Consider the following 26038-nt stretch of genomic DNA (forward strand, 5'->3'; position numbering starts at 1 on the left):
ATATATATATATATATATATATGATTAGAGTAGAAAGAGAATGCATGATTGATTAGAATTTTTTGCCGAACTCCTTTCTTTCGTTTTCTTTATCGACTTTTCTTCAACGATTATTATAACAATTTTATTGATATCTTTTCGTAACGCAATCTTTTCTATTACTCTAATATAATTCGATGATAATAATAATTAATAATATATAATTTGAATAATAATTAATATGATAAAAGATGCAAGTAAAAACAAGATCGATATTTAGTTTCACATTTTCTTTAAGATTTAAGAATATAATATCTCTGACTGACGATATACAAATAATCGATATAATATATATTAATTAATCAATAAACTATGCTAAGTTACATGTAATTTATGCGAGTATTTCATAATACCTAAATATTTATAGTAAGAAATGTTTGTGTCCTTAAAATATAACAAATAAATATAGAATATATGTATATGTGTATTTATATATATAATATTTAGTATGATTTAAAGGACGATGCAGTTCATTTTCGTCCTAACAAAGGCCTTCCATATTTGACATCGTTCTTAATCATCCCAAATTTTCTTTATTTCATATGAAGTAACGTATTCTAGGCACAACTTTTTCAGATCATTATTCAGGCATCTAATTTCCAACACACTTTTGCCAACCCAATCCTCCACACGCTATTGACACCACGACATAAACCACTATCTGTAATACAGAATATTTAAAAAACATTTATGATTTGTTTCTTTTCCACTTGGTAAACAAGAAAGGAATGCATAATAACTTACTATTAAAACCACTCCTATAATAACATAAATCTTAACATTTTTCCAAAACAGTGAACGTGCCAAGTTCCTACTTGTCTTTCTGAATGTAACCGACTGAAAATATTCTTTCATTAATTTACATATTTAATTCAATTAAATAATATTATTGAAACATTACTTACACTCGCAGTTAAATTTTCAGTCTTATTAATTAAAAGTTCTAATCTTTCTCCACGCGTTGCTAAATGGTCTATATTCTTAACCATAATATCTTTTAATTCGTCAAGCTCTCCATGAACTTTGGAAATAGTATCAATGTCCCTGGATTCGCTATAATGTTTCTACAAAATCAAATACATTATTGTAATTATAATTATAAATGTACTTAAATTAGAAAAATCTGTAAATGTTACCATTTCGTTAGCTAAAACTCTACTAAATTCTGTATTCATGGCATAAGCCATGGCAGTTTGAGCTCCCTCTCCATAAACAGTTAAAAATCTACGTTTTATCTCGTTAAGAAACAGGAATGCTCTGGATCTTTGAAAATTCTGAAATATAAATGAAAAAGAAAGCATGATTACAATCTTATAAGTTTTATTAAAAAACAGATGTATTATTCAAGTGTAATACTTTACTTACATCGTCAGTTATACACATGTAAATAAGAGAATCCTCGCAAATATAATGAAAAAGATAAATTCCTTGAGAATAAGTCATCTTATTATTTTTGGGAGGTATTTGTGCCAATATTTTTTCTGTAACTTCTTCAAAATTACCGGCACAAGTGGCATGATAAGCGAATACGGTGACTCCTCTAGACACAAGACTGTATAAAATAGGCATTTTGGTATCTGGAAAAAAATATAACAAATTAATAATTTATTTACTTTCACAATCCTAACATAATATTACAAGACAAACTAAGAATCGTGTATTCTATTATAATAAATGATAAAATACTTAGCAAATTATTAAGATGATTCATAGTATTGAATTACTCATGTCGTAAACAAAGAGATACCGATTATATCGTAGATAAAAATTTACATTCTAACACCTTTCTGACTAACCAGTTTTCAGATCATTATAAGGTTAATAATTACTATTGAATTTAAGATACAAATAAGAAATGAAACGCTAAATTTAATAATATTTTATAAATTATTAAACGCGCAGATAAAAGAAGTAACAATAAATATAAAATATTACCTTGATATTTTAAACTAATATGTTTTTATACGTTAAATGATTATGCACTTTGCTTTATTTTATTATCAGTAACAATTGTAATTATATACTTCTCATGACCTGACGTTTGTTAAAAGAACACAAAACAATTAATTATTTATTATCGATTTATCCAACGTACACAAAATAAAATGGAAACGTCAAAACAGCTTTCTATGTGGAGTAGGAGTCAGTTCACAATATCGTTTTATATTTTTTTTATTTTTATTATTTTTCAACAGGCTGTCATATACACTTATTTATATGTGTGCGTTTACGCGTGATGAACTGGTGGAATAACAGTGGATAAATTACAAAATCACTTGTCAGTATTTTTAGTTTTTCCATGCTGCCAACCTTGAAATATGTAGAGAAGAGTTTTCGACGTCAACTTCAGACCGGACACCGCGTCACGAGCGCCCTCTTAAATCAATAAAAAAACTGTGCCATAAGAAAGGAATAGCCGTTACATATCCGCTGCTACATTTGACGACAAGGTAAGTTCTAGAAATTAGTAAGTCATTATCATCGTTATATATTTCATTAATAAAATAAGATCCATTTTTATCTCGTATTTACGATTAATTTATCATATTTGATTGAAATATTACACAGTATATAATTGAATTATTCTTAAGAACTTTAATGTAATATCATCATTAATATATTAACCAATGTTGTATACTTTATAGGTACTCTGTTAATAGTTTTTCTGATAAAAACTAGAAAAATGGGTTTACCGAAGGTATATTTCGACCTAACTGCAGATAAAAAGCCTATTGGTCGTGTAGTTATGGAATTACGTACAGATGTTGTACCAAAAACAGCTGAAAATTTCCGTGCTCTTTGTACTGGAGAAAAAGGTTTTGGATATAAAGGTAGTACATTCCATCGTGTAATACCTAACTTCATGTGCCAAGGAGGAGATTTTACGAATCATGATGGCACTGGTGGTAGATCAATTTATGGTGAAAAATTTGAGGATGAAAATTTTCAACTTAAACATCTTGATTCTGGATTACTTTCCATGGCTAATTCTGGACCGAACAGCAATGGATCACAATTCTTCATAACAACTGCTAGAACTACTTGGTTAGACAATAAGCATGTAGTCTTCGGATCTGTTATCGAAGGTATGGATGTAATCAAGAAGGTCGAAAGTTTTGGTAGTCAGACCGGTCAGACTCGTCAAAAGATAGTCATTGCTGACTGTGGACAACTTTAAATAACTTCCTTTAACTTTTTAATAAAAACGTTCCAATAAATATTAAATAATAATTTTCAACTGTTTTACCACTTAAACTGTTTGACCATCATTTATACCAGATCTACATTTAATTGTATTCTCTTTTGAGAATCATTGTCACCGTTTGACAATCCAATAAGAATATTAACACCGAACTATGTGTGATGAATGAGCACTTCCTTTTCAAATTTAATATCTTTCTTTAATGTTCTTTATTATGTAAAAGGTAAATAAAATACCATATATATATATATCATATATTTACACTTTCATGTGTATATATATATATGTATATATATACACTCTTCTTTAAGTACTTATTGTTAGTGTGAAAATTACTAACAAGTATACGTTTGATTAAAAAATAAAAGGAATTACTTAATAAAAAATACATTCAGATTCATGTTAATTCAAAAATAACGAATCGTAATGTACTAAATGGACATGTTACAAATAATTGACTAGCACCATCGAATCGTTTGTATTTAATACATACATATGTACTTTAAATTACTTTGCCTTTGCATAAGAAGCGTGCACGCGGAAAGAGAGATAGAAATAAAACAAAAAGAAAGATAGAAAGAAACTCGCGCGCACACGATAGTTATCGTCAGTGTTTGCATATAGGTAAATTGACGACGAAAAAGATATTAAGTTCTATGACCGATGCGAATACTAAAAATATGGCATATGTTATAAGACATGTTATACCTATACCACGATTTAATTTAAATTTATTACACGCGAGTGAGACGTATAAGACGAATAATGTTGAGAACAAAGATACAGAACTATAAACGAGACCTTGTGAATTAATTTTAACGCTATGTTCTCCTGGAATAGTTGGCATTATGGCACTCTTCACAAACCATGGTAATCCTAAGCAAAGTAACACGTCGAATACGTTTGAACCTATCGAATTACTTATTCCCATTGATCCGAGACCTTTAAAAATAAATAAACATATTTTATAATTATTGGATTATATTCGTATCGTGTTAATATATATATATTATAAACTTTGAATTATCTTAAAACGTTAGTTAATTACCTTGATTTGTTACAATAACGCTAGACACAGCTTCGGGCACGCTCATTCCAGCGGCGAGGAAAGTCAATCCCATTATCGAGTCAGGAATGTTGAATGTATCACCTATGAGTTATTACATAATTATATGTATTTGAATTTTTATTAATAAATCTTTTTGATCTGAACCATTTCAATGAGAGAGAGAGAGGTCTTATTGAGATGAAAAATAATGAAATAATACCTACCAATAATCGTAATCACCCATCCCACCACGTAAGACGTACTAGCGATCCATAAAATGCACATTATGAATGTAAGAGGATACCATGATCTTAATTTGGGTCTCCTGCAATCTGGAATGGTAACGAGCAGTACCAGATTGATGGGCCATGTTAATAGCCACCATATTTTTTCGCCATTCGAGCTCGGCCAACTTGTCATACTTACGATTTCAACTGTAAATATTAATATCAAATGAATTTTCTTACTCGTATGATTTGTATGTTGATAAAAAAGAAAAGAATTAGGAAATAGTTTTTTTTTTATTTTTTAATACAAACACTTACGTGCTTCTTCCTCTTCGCTCGTACCGAAACTCTCGATGTCGACGTTTTTCGTATGTACTGTAAGAACAAACGCAAATGATGGGGAAGGGATACATTAAAATTTCATATATATATTTGTTTAAAATCGTATTTAAATTTTGAATCATACTGTTAGAAGGAAGTAGTGGACTATTTTCGGAAATGTTTTTATACGGTTTCCTCCTCGACGTGACACGTTTTAGATATCCACCGATTCTTCCGTCGAAACACATGGCTGAAATGGAAACATAGAATTTCAATCGAAATTTGATTATAAGGGAAGAAAAAAGGAGAAATCGTTTGAGAAGAGGCTGAGGTTTCGCGTGTTTTCTTCTATATCACGTTTTTCAACTTACCCGAAATGTAAAGGATATAAAATAAAATGAGAATCAAGCCTTCGTACCACTCGACACGACCGTTTCGAAGTGTTATGATCAATAAAAGTACAGTGAAAGCATATGCCAATGTGTCGCGTGTTATGGGCCACCATTCTAGTTGTAATGCCTAAAAATAAAACAACTTGAAGAATGGTTTACTTTTTCTTTTTGTTTTGTTTTGTTAAACGTAATTTTCATCGATTAAATAATAAAGTTGAACCTGTTTAGCAAATAATCCACAACAAGCTGGTACTGCAAGTATATTGAACACAGCGGAACCAACAATCGTGCCTACACCTAAATCCCCTTCAGTTATGAAAGTTCCAACAACATTGATGAATAATTCTGGACTTGAGCTAGCTGCTGCCATAATAGTTGCACCGGCTACGTCCTCGCTCAATTTCATCTCTAATGAAAATGAGATTTTAATCAATTTAAACAATCATTCTTCTTATCCTAAATGATTACAAAAACAACAATTTTTTTTTTACTTACTCTCACATATTTTCTTTATCGATGGTACGAAGAAATCATCGCAGACGATAGCAAGAAGTAAAAAGAGATAAATAGCTATGGCGAAATGAATTGCTATGAAACCCGATTGTCGTTCTACTCGAGTAAATCCATCTGATGGGAATTCGTCAATGGCCGGTGCTGTACAATTTTCTTCTATTATTTCCTGTTGTACGTTTCCAACCGTTTGCAAGAGTCTTCGTGGATCTTCCAATCAATAAAATAAAAAAATAGAATAAATTTAATTGAAAATAACAAAAGTAGATTGAAACAAAATTAAACAAGAAACTACTTTCTATATAATAATATAATTATTATATATTATATATATATTATTATATTATAGATATATATTATATATTATATATAAGATATGAATATATCTTATTATTATATATAAGAATATGAATATAATATAATTTAGTAATGTAAAAGAATTTCTACGAATATCTAACGGGTGTTCGTTCCTTTTACGATAATTTAAGTCGCTTAGAAAATTGTGTTTTCTTTTATGTTTGATATTTTTTGTATTTTTTAATCTCATTTGTTCTGAGAAGAAAAGAGAGAAAGGAAGTCGTACGCGAGGTAGTAGAATCTTGAGAAGAGCAAGAGGAGGTTGTCTCTAATTCGATCGAATTAAACCGTACCGGGTAATTCCTCGTCGAGTTGGCAGATTATAAGACAAAATAATCGTCGTAACGTAACGTCGTCCTCTCACGCGACGAACTCTTGAGAGATCTTTTTATTCGATAATGCTTGGAATCTCGTACGACTTTCTACGTACGACGTATTTTATATTTAAATTCAATAAAATAGAAACCAAATTATAACAAATATAATATCATCGATAATATTTATATTTCATATCATTATATATAATTCGTTTATGTTCAGCCAATTATATATTTTCTTCTTTTTTTTTTTTAACGAGAAAATATATATGTATATTTTTTTTTAAATTAATTTATTACTATTATATTATATTATTATTTTATAAAATGTATATATACTTTTATCAAAGCTGATTATTCTCATTAAAAATTCGTTTGACGTATGACGGTATGTATGACTCAAATTAGTAAAAAAAATGTTTTAAGTATCTTCTGTAGAAATTTTATTAATGAGACAAAAATAATCAAGATAAAATAAAATGTTTGTTGTGAAAACGCACATATTCGTAATTTTGCATTAATAATCTAAATAGTTTGAAATTGAATGAAATTCTAGTCTTGTCAAAGGGTTATATAAATTTATCTTAAATGTATTATATAATGAGGTATATGATTGAAAATGATGATTTTGTATGTTTTCATTAATGTTATGTCATACTTACGAATTTTGTTATAACCGGTCAATGATGTTGGATCCTTGGAATTATATCCAGCGATACTTACGCAAAGAAAATACATAGCAGGTATTACTATGACAAATAATATTCTATAAGCAATCATATGTCTGTGTCGTCGCGCCATAATTATCGTAATTAAAAGTTAAATTAAGTAAATGAAATAAAAATATTTTGGTTCGTCGTATAAAACTTGAACGAAAATTTAACCAAGGGAATAAAATAATAAATTGTTAGTAACTAATAAAAAAAAAAAACAAATACTTTTCTCTCTTTTTTTTCTATTTTAATCACGATAATGAGTAAAATATGATGATTTTTGCAATTTGATCAATCTCAGAAGACGTTCAAATCAATACTGATATCGGTATCAATATCGATATCGAAACATGACCGTTATTCTTACGTGTTCATATTCGATAGATAAGATACCAAAGAAAACAATCTTTTCCCTTCGAAATCATCGAAGGAAAATTTTGTTCTAGTCCCTCGTTTTATTTACATTTATGTACATAACTGAATAAACCTGTCATGTTTCACTTATCCAGTATTATTCCAATCGTGTTATTATATATATCCACGTTTTAAAGGTTTTACAAAATATTCTACTCGACTAATTGAGATATTTATTGAGTTGTCAACAGTGTCTTAAAAGTATGATAAAGTACGTGATTTCCAATGAGTGTTTTGATTTTAAATCAATCAAAAAAAAAAAAAAAAAAAAAAAAATACAAAAGTTGATTGTTTCAAAGTACAATGTACTTTTGTGAACGTATTGAATTTGAACACTTTAATAGCCGCTCACACAACATGTGTGTGATAGCTGGAACAACCGTTATTGGCAGTTATTTATTTATAACTTTTTATATATTTAAAATTATATAAAATTAAATTTGTTGTTGTTTTTTTTTATGTTAATTTTTTCGTGAATTTAATTACAGTTTTTTAAAATGAATTTTTCAAAAATATTACCGGGCTTCAAGCGACGTTTGACTGCGTAGACGTGCGGCTATTAAAGTGTTAATTTTTATTGAAATTTATAATTTTTTTTTTCTAGACGAATTAAAAAATACATTTTTAACTTATACTAATTAAATATATTATTTGATAATATGAATAATAATAAATTAACATACGTAACAATTTATTATGTAAGTAAATGAACAGGGATGATCGTAATCCAAATGTTCGAGTTTATCGATTAGCTCGTTTCTCGCACGTGAATTTCGTCTAACGATCTTTTTCGAACGTAATAAACGTCGACGGCAATTTTCGTCATTCATTTGACGAGTTGTGATTAAGGACGATTAATTATCGTCGATAAAACTACATACACGTGACTCATTTATACCGAATCTTCGAGATACTCGAGAAGAAGAAGCAGCAGCAGCGTGTGCTATCGATTGGCGAATACGAGAAATTTGCGCCGATCTGTTCTACGAATCGATTGTTAAGTCATTCAAAATATTAAGACAATAATTACATTTATATTAGATTAACAAAATTAGTTTGAATTCGTAATTAAGTTTCAAAAAAGCGATTTAACTTATTAGAATAATCATACGTTTTATTTGATATCTTCTATTTTATTGCATTTTATCATACACATGCATTTTATTTACACATAAATATGAGTAATAATTATTTTTACATGTAGACAATAAGACTAGTATTTTGTTCTTTCCTTTATATTTTATTTTGAATACGCTGTCGATTTTAGTGAAAGAAAAAACTTCATTCAAAGTTTAAGAAAAATATTTTGCTGGACAATAAAATCTCAAACAAACTCAAGAATTATCGAGACATATTAGTGCGACGAAAAACCTTTGTACAGTGTCGGGCCCTTTGCGTGATTTCAGATTCCTATTTAAACACATGCAACACACCATAAGAAGAAATGATATTCCATTATTTTAAACAAAGTTCCTTTATGCATAACTTCCACTACGATCTTTACCAAAAAAATAAGTTGTACCCATCGGTAGACTATTGGGGGTGGATCCTTCTACTATTGGTCAATAAGATTCATAATTTCCTTCCCTCTCCAAAAGGGTGTAGCTCATCTTGGATATAAATTTGTGCAAAAAAGTAAGAAAGTGTCCACTAGTTATACAATCAGTCTGTTATATCTGTCTGTCTAATATCAGTCATTCTGCTAATCAGTCAGTCAGTCAGTCGGTCTTATATTTGTAACTCTTCCGTACTCTGTATTTTTGCATTCATGTCATTTTTTGTAAACATTTGTAAATACCGCTCGCGACTTAATAAGTTGAGCGCCATGTCAGCCATCGGTAACTGACACTAGACTTATGTTCAGGCCGCGTCCGTCACGAGTGACTGACACGCTCAACTATTTTTTCAATACAAAGGATGGCCTGTGGCCTGACGGGAATTTCCCTAAGAATTCGTGTGGCGCTCAACGTGTTAATAATTAAATAAACTATATTATATTTCTTTCAGAACCCACAATATGCAATATATGAGTTTATTGGTACCCAATTAACCTAACCTATTAATATACCTAATTAAAAATTGGGTAATTTAAAAATTGAGTATATATTATGGTATCCAATAATTCATTTATTTTTTTTCCAGAAGCCCACATACAATATATTTTGTTATTGGCATGAAAAAAAAAAAATAACGAATCAAGTTATGCGGTATAAAATCTATCAATTTTGAAAATAATGAGAAAGTTAGTTAAAAATATACGAGTTTAATCATTTTTGTTACCTTTAGTTTGTTTGTAAAAATAACTGTCAACCCATAGAATAACTTGTAGATTATATAATTATTAAAATTACCCAGCCATTACTTCATTTTAGATTTATTGTTATTCCGCAGAAAGCACTTATATTACTTGGTTATTGTTAATAGAAAAATATCGGCTAATGGCGAGAAAATTAGTTGACTAAAAATAATATCAATCACAGTATAGAAAAGGAACAATCATATTATTTTCTTACGGTCATCATGCACGTTACGTTATTTTTCTAATTTTGTTGTTGTAATACATTTATGAAATTACTATTAAAACTATTAAAGATCAAACATAACGAATCCGAACCAATGATGAATAATTTCAAATTATAATGCATAATAATAATAATAATAATAATAATAATAAATAATTCATTGATTGAACAAATAATTAATGACAGATATAATTTTATTAATTAAAATGTTCTCTCTTTTATTGAATAATTAAAATCTAGATAAATAAATTTACTCGATATTTGAATACAATCGAAGAATAAGGGGTTGATAATAAAATAATCCATGTATAAAATTGAATATTCAAAACGTGTTTCTTCGAAAAAAGGTACACACAAAAAAAAAGTAATATAAATGAAGACATAATAAGAATAAAAATAAAAATACAAACAAAAAAGTCGATTATTCGTTATCGAAATATATTTATATTTAGCGTACCTGGCACACCTACATCTCGGCAGGTTCGCGAACTCGACGTTTCGCGGGGCGATGCTTTTTCAAGCGGAAAAAAAAAATTGTTTCGAAACGTACATATACACGTATATGTACCTACAATATATGTATATGTATATGTAAAACCATCGAGAGCCACGATTTTCAGCGGACTCGGACGAAGAGCATGAGCCAGAAGCAAAGAGAGACAGAAAAATATATAGAGAGAGAAAAAGAGAGAGAGAGAGAGAAGAGTAGAGGGAGGGGCGATTCCAACAAACGATGTCGGACTTCGGAGTAGTTGTTAATGTAGTATGTGTGTGACAACGGGATTGACAACATGGATACGTCTGACCTAGGAGGAGGTTGGTTGCGAAATATTACTTTTCCAAAATTCGACTACCATTGGTAGGGATGGTGGTGATGGTGGTGGTGCCTGATAGTGGTGCTGGTTGTTTTATTCACCAATAAAATTCATTCTCTTCACTTGTATGACAAATTGGGGTATTATACATTTTCAACAAAAGAGAAAAAAAAAGTAGGAAAGATTGAATTAATGAAGAAAAATTTGTATCTTCTTCTTTAAATGAAAGAGAAATAGAAAGAGAGAGAGAGAGAGAGAGAGAGAGAGAAATGGGGTGGGGGGGGGGAGATGTAAAGATAATGGTTAGAGTAAGAGGAAGTGAAAGGGGTAAAGAGAGAGAGAGAGAGATAGAGAGAGGGGGGGGATGAAATAAAGCGTGCAAATGAAATGAGAGAATATAGAAGTGAGGAATAGAGAGAGAAAGAGAGAGAGAAAGAAGAAGTCGACGTTCGAATCACGGCAACGTTAATGCAAAACATCATTTAATACGATAGCGCGTTGTAATCCAGACATTTCCGTTTGTGACGTTTCTCGGTTCGGTCCAGAGATGTGGACAAGATAGTATAGTACTCGAAAAGAGATATATTATAGAAAGAGAAAACGGGTTGCAATACAACTACTACGTTGACGACGTTGACGACGTTGACGACGTTGACGTTGAAGACAACGACGACGACAGCAACGCCAGAAATCGCGGTATTTAACGTCGTTAAATCGTTCGTGCGTTCATATATACGGTTTAAGTTCGATAGTACGCAACATCCTAACTAACTAAAGAAGATTATTAGTTTTTTTTTTATTTTCAATTTTTTGTTGATATTTTTCGCGAAAGTATTACTCAATACGAGTATGAGAATCATTCGCGTCATTGAAAAACGATCGAAAAATGTCGCTAACGCGATCGCGAGAGGATCCTTCTTAGTGATAACAACAAGTATTTAACGATAAATACGGAATTAATAAATAAAATAACAAAGTTATTATTATTATTATTATTATTATTATTATTATTATTATTATTATTATTACATATAGTTCGTTAATAATAATTGTCACCATCGTTTTAATATAGTATTATTATTATAATAATAGTAATAATAGTTATAATATTAATATTATTATTATATAATCGGTGATTTGATATTTTTGGAATCATTTATGTTAGAGTTTTTCTATTCGTAAAATCGTCTAACCGATAGGAAGAATATGCTTTGCTGGAAATCATGTCGAATTTTACGAGGATAACTCATTCCTGGTCTAACGGTAAGATCGATTATTCACCCTTCTTCATTCTCTTTCTCTCTCTCTCTCTCCCTCTCTCTTTCTCATTTAACTATTTTATTTTTTCTTTCACTCTCAATTTTCCTCTTCAAAATTTAAACACACACGATACGTTTAATTAATTTGATTTGTTCTTATTAAAACATGTGTGTATAAAATTCATTTGATCTCAACTTTTACAAAACAATTTTTTCTTTTGTTTTCATTGAAAAGAATGAAAGTTTAAAAGGAAAGAGAAAGACAGAGAGAGAGAGAGAGAAAGAGAGAGATCTTTTGAAATGTTCCATTTTCACGTTATAATTCAAGAGAATACTTACACCTTTTAATCTCAATTGCTATGATTCAAATTTAGAAGAAGTACATTGAAAGATTTTCATTCGTAATCGTTCATTCGAATTTTCATGAAACTTATCTCAATTCGTTTTACAATTTCTCAATTTTAAGTAAACTTCTAGCGTGGTTCCTCTATTTACGTGGGGGAGGAGGATTTTAGAGTAAAATAAGTTCCTTTTGTTTGAAAAATGAAATTTACCTTTCGTGAGATTGAGGAATCATAAAGTTGATGATCTACTATAATGGAAAAAGATAAATCGATATTGTTCGGAAAAAAGATTTCAAGTGATGGTTTTTTTGGCAAACGTAAAATGACCAAAGAGATCAAAGAGTAGTTTTCATTTGATTTGAGATTGTTTCCCCTTTGAGGAACATTTTATCATCTAACTTTTCGTCATTCCATGTTATTGAAGTTTTTTTCTTCAGAAGAAGATTTCTACTAAAATCAATTTTTTCAAATAGAAAAATAGAAAGAATTCAACCTATTTTTTGATCAAATCGATAATCCAATTAATTTGTCATGAAATTTGCACAAATTTTTTTCTACTAATGATTATTTATCAGTCAAAGAAAGAAGAGTGAAATCAAAAGAGAAAGAGAGAAAGAGTAAGAGAAATAAATGAAGACAGAAATAGAGGAAACGGGAAAAGCTTTTATAAACGAGACAAGAATCTCGAGATACCTCTGGTTGGGAAAAGCGCAAAAGTGTAACTTGAATCCGTAACGCAAATCTATTTCTCGGTGGTATAACTTAACGAGGGTTTAAGTATATCAGATTTACCGCCTCTAGAGAGGGTTTTTATCTTTTTTTTTTCCCCTTTTTTTTGCGAACTACTATGATCATCGTTATACATTTTATCGACACTTTTATGTATCGATCTTCAAAATTCTAAAAAGAAAGTTCTCTTTTACGATCTATTATAATAACATATAACATTGATATACTATTTTATAGAAATAACAAATTAACAAGTTATCAAACTTGTGTTATCATTTCGTTATTTCGTGGCCGTGAAAAATAAATCTTTAATTAAAAAAAAAAAAAGAGAAAGAAACATGGGATACCAAACTGTTAGAAAAAATAATAGTATCGATGGATATTAGGTTGAACCAAAAATTCCATTCGTTTATCGTATCGTAACTTTACTTTGAAACTGCATAATGAATATTTTATTTATTTCATAAATATTAATTAAAAAAAAAAAAAACACCTTACTAACATTTGATTCACCCTAATAGTTCGGCAACGATGACGAGAAAGTTTGTTGGTGACTCTACAAAAAAAAATACAACACTTACATTAGTAATAATATCATTTGATGATGGTGGTGGTGGTAGTAGTAGTACAGGTTGAAATATATCGAAACGATGGGCGGCATCGATAAAAAGAAAATACGACAACGACAACTACGAAGACGAAGACGACAACGTTGGCGGGGGGGTGGTGGTGTCATTAGCGTATTAACCCGGTGATCGTTCTCTAAGGGGCCCCACTTACGTGGCCTTAAGCGCGAATTAAGTACTCTTAATAATTACCTAAGCTAGATAAAAATCAATTAGAGTTTAACCGATGGGAGGGGGACAAGGGGGTAGGTGGAGGAGAAGGAGGAGGAGGAGGTAGGGGGCAAAGGTTTTCATTCCTCGATCTTTTCTGACCCCTCGTTTCTTCAAACTATTGTATTGTACATATCGTTGCTTCGCTTTATTCTTTCCCCTCATTCACCCACCCACCCCCTTCTCCTACTCCTACTCTTACTCCTTCATATTCTTTATAATCTTCTTCTACTTCTTCTTCGTCTTCATCTTATAATCTTCTTTTCCTTCTTTTTCTTTTTTCTTTTCTATTTGAGATAGAAAGAAAAAGAAAGAAATGATTCCGGTCTTCGGTCAGCGATCGACCCTTCTCGAGACCGGCCGAGTTGTCCAGCCGCGTTATATCTAGTTTATACGACGTACATTAGGCATGAATGGCATCTACTCTGGCCAGTTGAATGAGAGCAATTTAACTTCTTTAGGTTGCTTAATCGGTAGGAAGTCACATCAACCACATAGCTGTATAACCGGTACGAGTCACCAATACACCCACAACATTCTACACACCACTCTTGTGTGTTAGCCTTACGGCTGGGGAGTAAAAAGCTTGTCCTGCTGCTAGGTTTGAAGAAATGACACACACATTTTCTTTTCTTTTCTTTTCTTTTTTTCTTTTTTTTTCTGTAACCCAAAAAACTTCGACTTTGTTCAAGAGATTCGTTGAGATGATTTTTATTTTGTTTTTCTTTTTAACGAGATACGCGTGGTATTAAAGTAACATAAAAGTATCGTAAAGTATATAGCATAAAACGACAGAAATAATAATAATAATAATAATAATATGCTGGAAAAGAAATACCTAGATTACCGTACTTAAAAATACAGAGAGAGAGAGAGAGAGAAAGAAAGGGCTTTTAGTTTTATTTTTCCAAATAAGCTTTACAATGAGAGCATGTTTTATCTGGGTATTATGAGAAAAGAAACACAAAAATATATAAAACACAGGAAAATAATAATAATAATATACTTTTAAATTAAAGAAAAGAAAGATCTTATTCTCTTATCAAAATAAATTTTTATAAATGATAGGGCAGTGGTATTTAAAGTATCTTGAAAATGATGTATAAACATCATTTTCTTTTTTTATGTGATTCTATGTTTTTCTACACTCTTCTTTTTCTCTCTCTCTTTTTCTTATTCCTCGTATGTTCTTATAATTGATTGGTCTTCACAATGTACCAAGTTGAGAAATCCTAAGGTTGTACTAATCCAGAATACTTAATAAAAATTCTATACATTTCTATTTCTAGTTTGAAAACTTAATCAAAGGTTAGAAAGAGAAAAAAAATAAAATAAAAAATCAACCAGGTCGTGTTTTAGGGATGAACATGAACATTTTATCGACTCGTTTGGAAAAGAAAAAAATAATAAATCCTAGCAAACCTCCTCCTCACCCCTGCGAATTATCCATCAGATTGAACGCGTACTCGTAGAATTAACGAATCTTCCCCCTTCCCCCTTCGTACACGCAGGTGTGTGTGACTGTGTGTTTTATTAAAGATTATTATAATTTATTGTTTAATTTTTAATTTAATTATAGATGCGACATGTGTGAGATGGGGGAACGAATTTGGGGACGGGGAGGGGAGGGGAGTGGGGGTGGATGGGTTGAAACGGATTTACAAGACAACATAAAGATCTTATAATCCATTGGTATAAATTCGCACAGACACCAATCGACCAACCGGCCGGCCAATTGACCCCTGCAAATTAAAATAGCCCGAAGAGAAACCGTGAGTGAGCGAGTGAGCGAACAAGCGCGCGCTTCAACATTTTTTGTGTCCCATTTGCGCTACGTTGTGCGCGCGCATGCGAACGAACTCCCGTATGCACGTGTCCCGTCCGCAGTGATATACCCATCTTTTGTACTCTCTTTATTTATTTATAATGATCTCTCTTTCTCTTTCTTCTCTAACGTAAGAGAAAAAAATGTACTGCAAAAGAAAAAAAAACAAGGAAAAAAAAAAGTAAACCGAGAAGTAGTAGAAGTAGATTAAAATGAAACAAATTAAAACTCTATTGTTCTATATATCATTATTCATCATTACGAATTAAAATTACTATTATTACTGGGCTTGGTGGTGGTGGTGTTGGGCAAGATGTTTCGTAGTTTCAACATTTCTATGGATACGTGCGAATAAATGTATCGTCGTCGTCGTCGTCGTCGTCTTTGTCGTCCTCTCATGAAATAATCTTCCCGTTAACTCTTATTGTTTAAACACAATCTAAAATGACAGATAAACTGTCAAATTGACTTTTCTCACGTAGTTGTTTGCCAAATAATTCCACGACACGCAGCTTTCGTAAAATTGAACTAATGACTGACCTTAACGAGACGTTTCCTACTTGGCGTATCACCGTCTTAACGCTACACGATGCACAACTTGATGCCACCGTTACTTTAAACTATGTTTGCACACCCGTCATCGTCATAATACCTTTTACCAATTCAATTATAATCCTTCTGTTACTATTTACACGTTTACGAAACAATATTTCATTTTCATTCTTAAAAACAATCGAAATTCTAGCACGTTGTCATCTTCAGATGTAAGATGATCAAGGCACGCGTGATAAATTATCATTATTATTCATTCTCTTACTATTTATCTATTATTTGAAAATAGTAATAATCACGAATACAATCCCGATACTAACACACACATGTACACACACATACAGCGTTTTTTTTTCAGTTGTTCTTTCACGTTAGAGATCTCTGACGCGTTTCCCGTGGCTGTTACGTAATTTAAAGTACAACGTGTATTTTACGGCAGTAGCAAGTATGGAGGGTGTGGAACATCCGTTCGTTTTCCGTTACCGTACAGACGACGACGACGACAACGGTGATGATGATGATCATGATGATCATCATGATGATGATGGTGATGATGATAATAATTACAAGTAGGCTACAATACGATTTAAACGGCTCGTGCTGCTGCCTGGCTCACTGTTCCTGTCCGACGACCTAATAACACTCGAAACTTGGTTTACTCTTAACTTTTATAGGTCCAATCGATGATCATCTCCTTACTCGTTAATACGATTTCCTCAGATATTCCAACAACCCTACTCGAATTATCTAACTTGGGTATTAGGTACCTTACCACACATATATATATATATATATATATGCATCGAATTCGCTGAGAATTCAACTTGAAATAAATGCACGTGCATTGTTTCGCATGTACTCGAGATTAACGATTATCGAATCTCCAATGAAAAATTTAGTTAACAATATTGTAATACTTTACTAATTACTTCCCTTTTGTTATTTTATTTTTTTTTTTTAGATAATCATTATTTAATTATATACACGTGAAGGTATAAGATAAAGGAAAGAGAAGGAGGAATAGGCAGGACAGGTTTATCTATCACGGCTCAGTTGTTAAATCCAAGAGAGAGAGAGAGAGAGAGAAGAGAGAAAAAAAGACACGTTGTGTTGTTTGTTGCAGGTATAAATTGCACACCACCTGCGATAGAAGATTTTCCACATGATCTGTTTGACGAGGCACAGAGGCAAGGCGGTGCCGTCGTTGTGCACGTAATAGTGTCCCTTTATCTATTTATCGCATTAGCAGTAGTATGCGATAAATTCTTTGTACCTGCGGTAGAAAAAATATGTCACGGTAGGTAACAGGATATAGTATCGATGAAAATATTGAATCAATCAACGATGTTTTAAATATTCGAATTATTCATCTTACGAATCATGCATCTCTCTCTCTCTCTCTCCTTTTCTCCTTTTATTTATTTACATTTCTTAGCACTGTCGATGTCAAAAGACGTAGCTGGTGCGACGTTCATGGCGGCTGCTACGTCCGCACCGGAATTGTTCGTCAATGCGATCGGTACTTTCATTACCGAAGGTGACATAGGAGTTGGAACCATCGTCGGATCGGCGGTGTTCAATATTCTTGCCGTTCCTGCTTGTTGTGGGATCGGTGCAGGAATGGTATGACCTAAAATTCAAATTCTTCATCAATTTCATACGTTTGTTCTTCTATCAAATGTTAATATTGTTTCTTTTGAATATGTTCAGGTTGTACCATTAGATTGGTGGCCTGTTAGCAGGGATTGTTTAGCTTATGGTGTAACAGTCGCCATTTTAATATGCATCATACACGACGAACGCGTCGAGTGGTACGAGGCACTTACCCTGGTTCTACTTTACATAGTTTACATTGCTGTCATGTACTGGGATAAATCATTTCAACGGTGTACGAGATTTCGTGCAAACAGCGATCAATTCTCGTCGACGGACTGTCACATCGCTACCGGTAAATATGAAATTGTTCAAATGGAATATTTTCAATAACACTTGTCATTTTTTGTGTGTAATATTGTATCACAGATGCCGATGAGATTCATTTACCCAGACCCGATAAATTACAATCGTCTGGTGATCGTGTCGAACAAATAGCAACCATAGATGTACCATTACAAAATGGTGGTACTAAAGCACAAGAAGAAAATCCTGAACCGAGTAAGACGAACGAAATATAAACCAAAATATGATGAGTTCCATAATTAATTTCATTGATTATTATTTCAGATTACGAGTACGAATTATTAGTTTGGCCTGCAAGAGGTGGATGGATCAGAAAGACAGCTTGGATTATGACATGGCCGATTCATCTGATATTCATGTGTACAATACCAGATTGCGAAAAGCCACGATTTAAAAATTGGTTCCCTGTTACGTTCCTGATGTGTATCATTTGGATCGGTTCGTTGAGTTACGTGGTAGCGTGGATGATCACGATTATCGGTGAGAGTTTTGATTATTAATTTTGGAATGATTAAAGACAACGGTTGACAATTGACAGATTCAATTCGAGATACGTCATTATTTCAGGCGATACACTGAAGATACCAGACTCTGTAATGGGTATTACGTTCCTCGCGGCTGGTACCAGCGTACCGGAAGCAGTATCAAGCGTGATCGTCGCGAAACAAGGTAAAGAAGTAAGAACGTAAATAATCGTCGTTTGAATAATTTAACCTCTTAGGCATTGCTAAATTTTGGGCGGAGTTGTTTCTCTGTACGACAGGGTTCAATAGACAATGCCGTTCTCTCTACGCGAGTACATTCAATTAAAGAATATAATTTTTCTTTAAAATATATTGCATATACTTTAACTTTAACAATTTACTTTAATAATTAATAATACACTTAGGTATAATATATTCTAAAAGATATCATCTGCAAAAGTCACTATAGTGGCGCGTAGTGCCTAAGAGGTTAAAAAAACACAAATAGATCAAAATAATATACTTGGAACCGAGTAGTTTACTTTAGATGACAAAAATTCTCAAAGATATATTGTATTCGATCCAAGTTGGTAAATTGCCATATCTATGATACTAGAACATCGACAAATCGTGCTAGTATAAATTAGATTTATTTGAATAACATAAATAATAAAATAATCAGTCATTGGTGTTATTTTTGGGTGTTGCAGGACACGGTTCTATGGGAATAAGTAATTCGATCGGTTCTAACACGTTCGACATACTCTTATGTTTGGGTCTACCATGGTTAATAAAATCCTCGTTTTCGCCCACGCAACCGGGGAAACATTACATCAGCATAAATTCCGGTGGTTTAGAGTACAGCGCCATATCATTGTTATCGACGTTAATGTTACTCTACATCGCCTTCGCCTCGAATAAGTTTCAACTAGATCGAAAAGTAGGCCGAGCCTGTTTGTGTATGTACGCGGTATTCCTGATATTGGCCTCGTTGATAGAGCTCAACGTATTCTTCACGGTTAATTTGCCAACTTGTCAGAGGACGGTCAAATGATCGGCGACCATCGAAGGATGTACGGAGATTGACGATGCTCCAAGTACACGATTATTAAACAACGTTCAAAGTTCTGCGGGTTACTCTCTTTCAAATATCGCCGATATTACGAGACATTCGTGTGCGATATGATTAATAATCGTAATCGAGAGAGTGCTTATTTTTACCCTACCCCTCCTTCTTCTCCCCTTTCAACCCTCAATCACCTCAAATATGCAGTGTTGTTACGTGGTCTCACCGTTTTTTTTTTTTCTAATATCGCCGTGATTATATAAACGTTGTATAAGATTGCTCATATTCTCTCTTTCTCTCTCTCTCTTTCTCTCTTTATTTTTCATTTTCTTTCTCTTTTTTTTTCTAATTACTTTTATATTACTTTGTCGAGTTTTAAGTTAATCCTTTTAGATTTTAAACAACAACCATCATCATACTACTACTCCGTTTTTATTTGACATATTTTCATGTATTACACATTTGTAATCTCATCATTTGTTATCTATTTCTTTTTCTCTTCTATTTCTTTGTCTATATATCATTTAACATTTGTTCACAAGGCGCATTTTGTACACAACGGTAAGAAAAGAAAAAAACATGAAAGTTTACAGTTAATAAAAACGATCCACGAAGTGCCAAGCCGGCCGTTCGAGGACGAACAGCTAATTCCGACCAAAAGTTTTAGAAAGTAAGAATTTGTTAAGATGTAAACGTAAAACTTCTAATCGTAAGGAATCTCGCAAAAGAAAAAAAAAAGAAAAGAAGAAGCTCTCTATCATCTTTTTATTATTTTTCTTCTATCGGTCATCTTAAAATAAAAAAAAAAAAAAGCAAAAATCACTTTAACGAATATTTTGCATTTGTCAATGACCGATCGTTTGCCCACGGTCCACGGGAAGAAGAAACTCGTTTCATATTTTTTGTTTTATTCGATAAAATTTCAAATAAATAAATTGAAAAAAAATAGAGAAAAATTGTGAAGCAAAAGCTTTATGAAAAATAATCGATTTTATCATTGTCAAGCTAGAGACAGAACGAGAGCATGTAAAAGACTGCCGCTTTTATAAACAACGTTTAGTTGATACATATGCATACATATATATACATATATACAGTATAAATAGATCCTTTATTACTTAGGAAAGGATAAAGCAAAGAAACCAAAAAAAAAAGAAAATGGATGCTCGATGTAAAAAAGGATTGTAATTTGAAATCTGTCATTTATTTCTCTCCGTGGATCGTGGCCTTACTCAAGAACAACAAAAAATTCTTATGAAATAATAACAATTATAACAGTAATAATAATTATAATAATGATAATAAATAATAGTAATAATAATAATAATAATAATAATAAATCACACGCGTTCATACACACGTACATAATATACGCATCATACACAAGAGAAACGAAACATGGTTATTATTAAAAAAAAAAAAAAAAAAAAAAAAATAGAAAAAAAGCCAAAAAATAGAAAAAGAACAAAAAAAAAATAAATAAATAATGAAACATTGTATCAATATTTTTGCGACCGCAATTGTACCTACTAGATGAATCACAACTTAAGAGTGTAATTAATAATCGAATAAAGTACTGTAATAAGTTATTAAAAATGATTAAAAAAAAAAAAAAAAAAAAAAAAGAAAGAAAAGAAAAGAAGACGAAGAAAAGATTTAAAAGAAAAAGAAGAAAAAAAACTAACCGGTTGAGATAAAAAAGAAAAAAGAAAAAAAGAAAGTAAGAAAGAAAAGAAAATCTGTCTCTCGCGATAGTTTTCCATATCATCCCTCCAGCAATTGAATCATTACCCCCACCATAACTTTATCTTTTCTGGGAGCTTATACTTTTGATGGCACCGAGCCGAAAATGCCCTTTTGTGGGCTCTTATGTGAGACACAAAGGCGCACACGCCACTGACAATTGGGACACGTTGAAGAAGAAAGATCGAACGAAGGAATATCGTCTTGTCTTTCTCTCTTTCTCATATACACATACACATATATTGTGTCTTCTATTCTATCTATCTTCCTCTCTCTCTCTCTCTCTCTCTCTCTTTGACACTCTCTTTTCTCTCTTATACTCTTGTATTTCTCCCCGAAAAGCTTTCGAGATCGCATGCCGCAGAATCCATATTACCCTTGGCACGAATTCAATGACGTGTTCGCCTCGTTGCACGTATTTCCCGCTCTTCTACACGATAAAGAGAGACACACACATACACATAGATATATAGGAAGAGAGAGAGAAGAGAGAGAGAGAGAGAGAGAGAGAGAGAGGAAACGACGTCTAACGAACGAACGGGGGAGAGAAAGTCGTCCGCGAGCGGCCAGTGAAATTTTAGCAGCGAACCAAGCTGTTTTGCTCTATTTCCCTCTTTCTCTTTCTATTTCCTTTTCTATCTATCTATCTATCTATCTATCTATCTATCTATCTGTCCGTCTATCTTTTCCATTTATTCGTCTATCCATTTCTATTGGTTTTTTTTCCTTATACCTCTTTCTAACTTTTCTCAATCTTTTTTTTGTTCTTGACCACTCTTACGTGAAACTTTTATTTTCTTCCTTCTATTCTTCACCTTTATCAATTCCTCCTTTAGTTAGGGGAAAGGTAGGGTTAATAGAGGGAAACACTAAAAAAAAGAGTTGCGTGCGAGTTTGGTTGTTTTTTTTTTTTAAATAACGGTTGTACGGTTGTACAGGTGTAAGATTTTACCGCAACGTGTCGCGTGTACTCGAAGGAATAAAATAGAGAAGGAGAGAGAGAGAGAGAGAGAGAGAGAGAGAGGAAGTTATGGTGTGAATGAATATATATATATATATATATAAAGAAAAAAAAAAATATATATATATATATATATACATTCATCGTGGAGAATTCGGTGATTACGTGTTACATGTGAAGAACCTATCTTTTAGGATATTACTTATCGTACGAGTTAAGAAGGGTAAGAATAATAATATAATACCTTTTATATATATACCATAGATAAAACTTATTATATTGTACATTTATACATAAAAATAAAAAAAATATTGTATGTATGAGTTTTACAAAATTATCATATAATTATATGTATATATATATATATATATATATATATATATCTTTGTGTAAAAGTTTAGAAATAATGAAATAAGATAAAAAGTAGATAAGAAAGAAGACGACGAGTTTTGAAATTGACTAGAACGCTTAAAACACGCTATTCGTGCAAGAAACAACAACCCCCTAATCGATTCATCGTCGTGCTAGATAATAATCGCTTAGAAATCGTAGCACACACGGAAACCTTTTTAGTCTTTCGAAGCTAAAGAGGGTAGTTTGTTAGGTAAAAGAGGTAGAGATGAGGTAGAGAAGGTTGTTTGAAAGTTTACGTGCTGGAAAAGGCCGGAAAAAGAGGTAAAGAGGTAAAGAAAGAGAGAGAGAGAGAGAGAGAAAGGGAGGAAGATAAGGGAAGAAGGGGGTCACGAGAAGGAGGAGAGGGTTCCGGTAGTTGGCGATCTTCGGTGAATCGTTCGTTTTGCGATAAACTGCTACGATTAAACGCGTTAGAGAGTGTAACGATTACAGAAAAAGAGAGAGAGAGAGAGGGTGGGAGAGGGTGGAAGAGGGAATTAGGGGAGGGAGAGGAAAGTTAAGTCGATAAAACCAATGATTATTGGAAAAGCTTATTTGAGAGGAAAATAGTGTCAACCGGATACTAACGTTCAATAAGGAAAATATGAAGCAGAAAAATAATAACAAACTTAAATAGAAGAAGAAGAACAATAGTAATAATAGTAATAATAATAGAATCCTGATTTCCAAGTAAAGAAATTATCGAACGTTTTCATCGATCCAAGTTAAAGGGAGCATCAAAAGGGAGAGATGATGAAAGGTAGTTTTGAGATAGAAAACGTGGTAGTATGGTAGGTCGGTAGGTCGACTACGAACGAACGAACCAACGAACGAAGGAGAAGGCGCGTGTTAAAGTTAGGCTAGGTTTGGTTGCGCGTCAGCGCAGCAGATCTGCAATGCGGCGTTGCCGATGAAACGTTTGCTTCGCCAAACCAACCCCCTACCCTTTAAAGCTTCGGTACCACCACTACTACCATCACCACCACCACCACCATCACCATATCACCGCCATCACCTCCATCTATCTCTTCTACCGAGTCCACCTTCGCCAAATCAACCAACCCTACTTTTCCCTTCTCTTCAACCCTACCTACTACCCTTGTCCCTTTACCCCTCTTTTAAAAGAGGTATCGCGTGCGCGCCGATGAAAACTCGAACACACACGTTAACCCTCGCCATCGCGTGCGTGTAACAAACTCTGAAAGTATAGTTGTAGAGATGGTGATAAAGATAGATAGATAGATAGATAAATAGATAGATAGATAGGTAGAGACCGGAAGAAGGGACAAATTTAGCGAACGTAGCGCCTCGCGTGCATAGGTGTGTGCGTTTTCTACACCTTCTCCTCCACCTCTACCTCTACCATTTTCCAAGCAGATCCTCCTTCTCCTCGTCCTCCTCATCCTCCTCCTCCTCTTCATCCTCTCTCAACTAACCACCCTTTTTCACCATGCGCATAGTATCCAGCATAGTATCGGTACTTCCTTCGCACGTAGAATCTTCCTTTCGTGCCCTCTCTAATCGCGAGACCCACGCGCGTTAACAATCACGTGCTTCCTTACTTCTTCTTCTTCTTCTTCTTCTTCTTCCATCTTATCGAATAACATTTTTTTTTCTTTCTTTCTTCGAACATCCCCTTTTTTATTTTTTTATATCCTCCAAAAGAAGGATTATTATATCTAAGAGGAATAGAACACAACTTTTTTAAATCATCGTCGATTAATTATATATCTAAATAATACATACATATTTTTTATATACGTATATATATATATATATATACGTTTATAATATTTTATATTATATTTATATATTTTAGTTTGTATTTATTATACCTTTCTTGTTTCTGTAACATCTAAGAAGAGATTAGATTAGTTAGACTTTTATTTTTCACAAACACGTTTGTATATGAATTTACCTGCTTGGGACTGGAGAAGGGGTAAGTAGTAGTAGTAGTAGTAGTAATAATAATTGTAGTAGTAGTAGTAATGGTAGTTAGACTTAATTGTAGTGGTATTCAAGTATACATAGTAGTACACTACTATAATAGTGAAGTACGTATAAAAGGGTATCCTCTCGAAACTGGAAAGAAAGATTTTGAGATAGGAAAAGAGAAAATGAGAGAGAGTATGAGAGAGAGAGAGAGAGAGAGAGAGAGTAGAACTCGAAGAATCGACTGAGGACAACGACGCGCGCACACAAACCCTTTCTCGATCGTCGTCGACTTTACCCCGACGACGACGACGACGATGACGATGACGACGACGACGAAGCGCGCCCACGCAGATTCCCGTGCGAGAAACAACCCTCCTTTCCTCACCTCACCTATCCAACAACCCCCTTCCCACCCTACAAAAAGGAACGGTAGCAGCACCAGCATTAGAACCAGAACCAACAGCAGCAGCACCGGCACCACCGAACAGGGTGAGGAGCAAGGTAATGCTGCTGGGTGGTGGAAAGGAAAGGAAAGGGCGGAAAGGAAGGTAGTGGGGGTGGGTTGGTAGGAGGAGAGGGTGTTAACGGCGGCTTCTATCTCGAGGCGAGTCAAAACGAGCGGAGTGTGTGCAGTGTTGCCTACCGCGCAGGGTGCACGACACTCGCCGCACGTCTCTCGGAACCCCCGTTTCTACGAATATTTTCTGTTCCTTTTTTACCTTTTTTTTATTATTATTATTATTATTATTATAATTATTATTATTATTATTCTTGTTCTTCTTTATTATTACCATCATTGTTAGAAATTTTTGGGTGTGCTGATTTATTCACTTTTAACACTAAACGGTGTTTCATCGTGTTCGTTCATATTTCAAAGGAAAGGAAAGAAAAGGAATAAAGAAAAATTCAGAAAAAAGAAAAAGAAAGAAGGAAAATAAAAATAGAAAAGAAAAGAAATAAGAGAGAAAAAAAATATATATCCTTGTTCCCCCAACCCCCAACGAAGAAAGAAGAGATAAATAGAGTGAGAAAGAGAGAGAGAGAAATATATAACATCGTTCCAGGATATAACGAGATATATATATGAAATCGTAT

At 32.7% G+C, this 26038-nt stretch overlaps 4 protein-coding genes and 1 long non-coding RNA gene across 10 annotated transcripts; 2 read left to right on the forward strand and 3 right to left on the reverse strand.

The window, feature by feature from the left end:
* Positions 1-254: 254 nt before the first annotated feature.
* Positions 255-2292, reverse strand: Vamp7 (vesicle-associated membrane protein 7). Of its 2 annotated transcripts, none has more exons than XM_015325919.2 (6): positions 2135-2292; positions 1405-1616; positions 1176-1313; positions 945-1103; positions 784-876; positions 255-700 (listed from the first exon to the last, which is right to left on the reverse strand). In XM_015325919.2, the coding sequence occupies exons 2-6, from the start codon at positions 1606-1608 to the stop codon at positions 632-634; spliced, it is 663 nt and encodes a 220-aa protein (XP_015181405.1). In that variant the 5' UTR covers positions 1609-1616; positions 2135-2292; the 3' UTR covers positions 255-631. The 2 variants fall into 2 exon arrangements, with proteins under 2 accessions (XP_015181405.1, XP_015181404.1); XM_015325918.2 differs by having other exon boundaries at positions 1975-2291.
* Positions 2293-2353: 61 nt separating this feature from the next.
* LOC107069014 (peptidyl-prolyl cis-trans isomerase) lies at positions 2354-3294 on the forward strand. Of its 2 annotated transcripts, none has more exons than XM_089169786.1 (2): positions 2354-2489; positions 2685-3294. In XM_089169786.1, the coding sequence occupies exon 2, from the start codon at positions 2723-2725 to the stop codon at positions 3215-3217; it is 495 nt and encodes a 164-aa protein (XP_089025912.1). In that variant the 5' UTR covers positions 2354-2489; positions 2685-2722; the 3' UTR covers positions 3218-3294. The 2 variants fall into 2 exon arrangements, with proteins under 2 accessions (XP_089025912.1, XP_015181406.1); XM_015325920.2 differs by lacking the exon at positions 2354-2489 and adding an exon at positions 2582-2606.
* Positions 3295-3637: 343 nt separating this feature from the next.
* Positions 3638-7278, reverse strand: LOC107068962 (sodium/potassium/calcium exchanger 4). The gene is made up of 9 exons (XM_089169789.1): positions 7076-7278; positions 5725-5949; positions 5450-5637; positions 5209-5356; positions 4983-5087; positions 4835-4891; positions 4514-4723; positions 4290-4391; positions 3638-4183 (listed from the first exon to the last, which is right to left on the reverse strand). Exons 1-9 carry the CDS (start codon positions 7212-7214, stop codon positions 3849-3851), a joined length of 1509 nt encoding a protein of 502 aa, XP_089025915.1. The 5' UTR covers positions 7215-7278; the 3' UTR covers positions 3638-3848.
* Positions 7279-10729: 3451 nt separating this feature from the next.
* On the forward strand, positions 10730-21553 carry zyd (sodium/potassium/calcium exchanger zydeco). 4 transcript variants are annotated; one of them, XM_089169783.1, is made up of 9 exons: positions 11299-11573; positions 12043-12140; positions 17546-17719; positions 17858-18045; positions 18133-18370; positions 18445-18576; positions 18646-18861; positions 18949-19050; positions 19556-21553. In XM_089169783.1, exons 2-9 carry the CDS (start codon positions 12101-12103, stop codon positions 19897-19899), a joined length of 1434 nt encoding a protein of 477 aa, XP_089025909.1. In that variant the 5' UTR covers positions 11299-11573; positions 12043-12100; the 3' UTR covers positions 19900-21553. The 4 variants fall into 4 exon arrangements, with proteins under 4 accessions (XP_015181397.1, XP_089025909.1, XP_015181394.1 ...); XM_015325908.2 differs by lacking the exon at positions 11299-11573 and adding an exon at positions 11591-11853; XM_015325910.2 differs by lacking the exon at positions 11299-11573 and adding an exon at positions 11591-11811.
* Positions 21554-24505: 2952 nt separating this feature from the next.
* Positions 24506-25398, reverse strand: LOC107069016 (uncharacterized). Its single transcript, XR_016175755.1, has 3 exons — positions 24927-25398; positions 24844-24863; positions 24506-24687 (listed from the first exon to the last, which is right to left on the reverse strand). It is a non-coding gene; the product is annotated as an uncharacterized LOC107069016 (long non-coding RNA).
* Between the last annotated feature and the right edge of the window lie 640 nt (positions 25399-26038).

Source organism: Polistes dominula, unplaced genomic scaffold, assembly GCF_049000335.1.
Source record: "Polistes dominula isolate Pdom_NZ unplaced genomic scaffold, Pdom_raw_medaka contig_49, whole genome shotgun sequence".
NCBI classification, from domain to species: Eukaryota; Metazoa; Arthropoda; class Insecta; order Hymenoptera; family Vespidae; genus Polistes; species Polistes dominula.

Bases quoted from the DNA above. Each gene is read 5' to 3' on its own strand.
- LOC107068962 (XM_089169789.1), bottom strand. From the start codon at position 7,214: ATGGCGCGACGACACAGACATATGATTGCTTATAGAATATTATTTGTC. The intron at 5,357-5,449 runs GTTCAACTTTAT...TTTTATTTTTAG, and splicing joins GTGGATTATTTGCTAAACAG to GCATTACAACTAGAATGGTG. The intron at 4,892-4,982 runs GTATGATTCAAA...TTGTTCTTACAG, and splicing joins TCCACTACTTCCTTCTAACA to TACATACGAAAAACGTCGAC.
- Vamp7 (XM_015325919.2), bottom strand. From the start codon at position 1,608: ATGCCTATTTTATACAGTCTTGTGTCTAGAGGAGTCACCGTATTCGCT. The intron at 1,314-1,404 runs GTAAGTAAAGTA...TTTATATTTCAG, and splicing joins ACATGTGTATAACTGACGAT to AATTTTCAAAGATCCAGAGC. The intron at 877-944 runs GTAAGTAATGTT...GAATATTTTCAG, and splicing joins CTGAAAATTTAACTGCGAGT to TCGGTTACATTCAGAAAGAC.
- LOC107069014 (XM_089169786.1), top strand. From the start codon at position 2,723: ATGGGTTTACCGAAGGTATATTTCGACCTAACTGCAGATAAAAAGCCT.
- zyd (XM_089169783.1), top strand. From the start codon at position 12,101: ATGTCGAATTTTACGAGGATAACTCATTCCTGGTCTAACG. The intron at 12,141-17,545 runs GTAAGATCGATT...TGTTTGTTGCAG, and splicing joins AACTCATTCCTGGTCTAACG to GTATAAATTGCACACCACCT. The intron at 18,371-18,444 runs GTAAATATGAAA...ATTGTATCACAG, and splicing joins GGACTGTCACATCGCTACCG to ATGCCGATGAGATTCATTTA.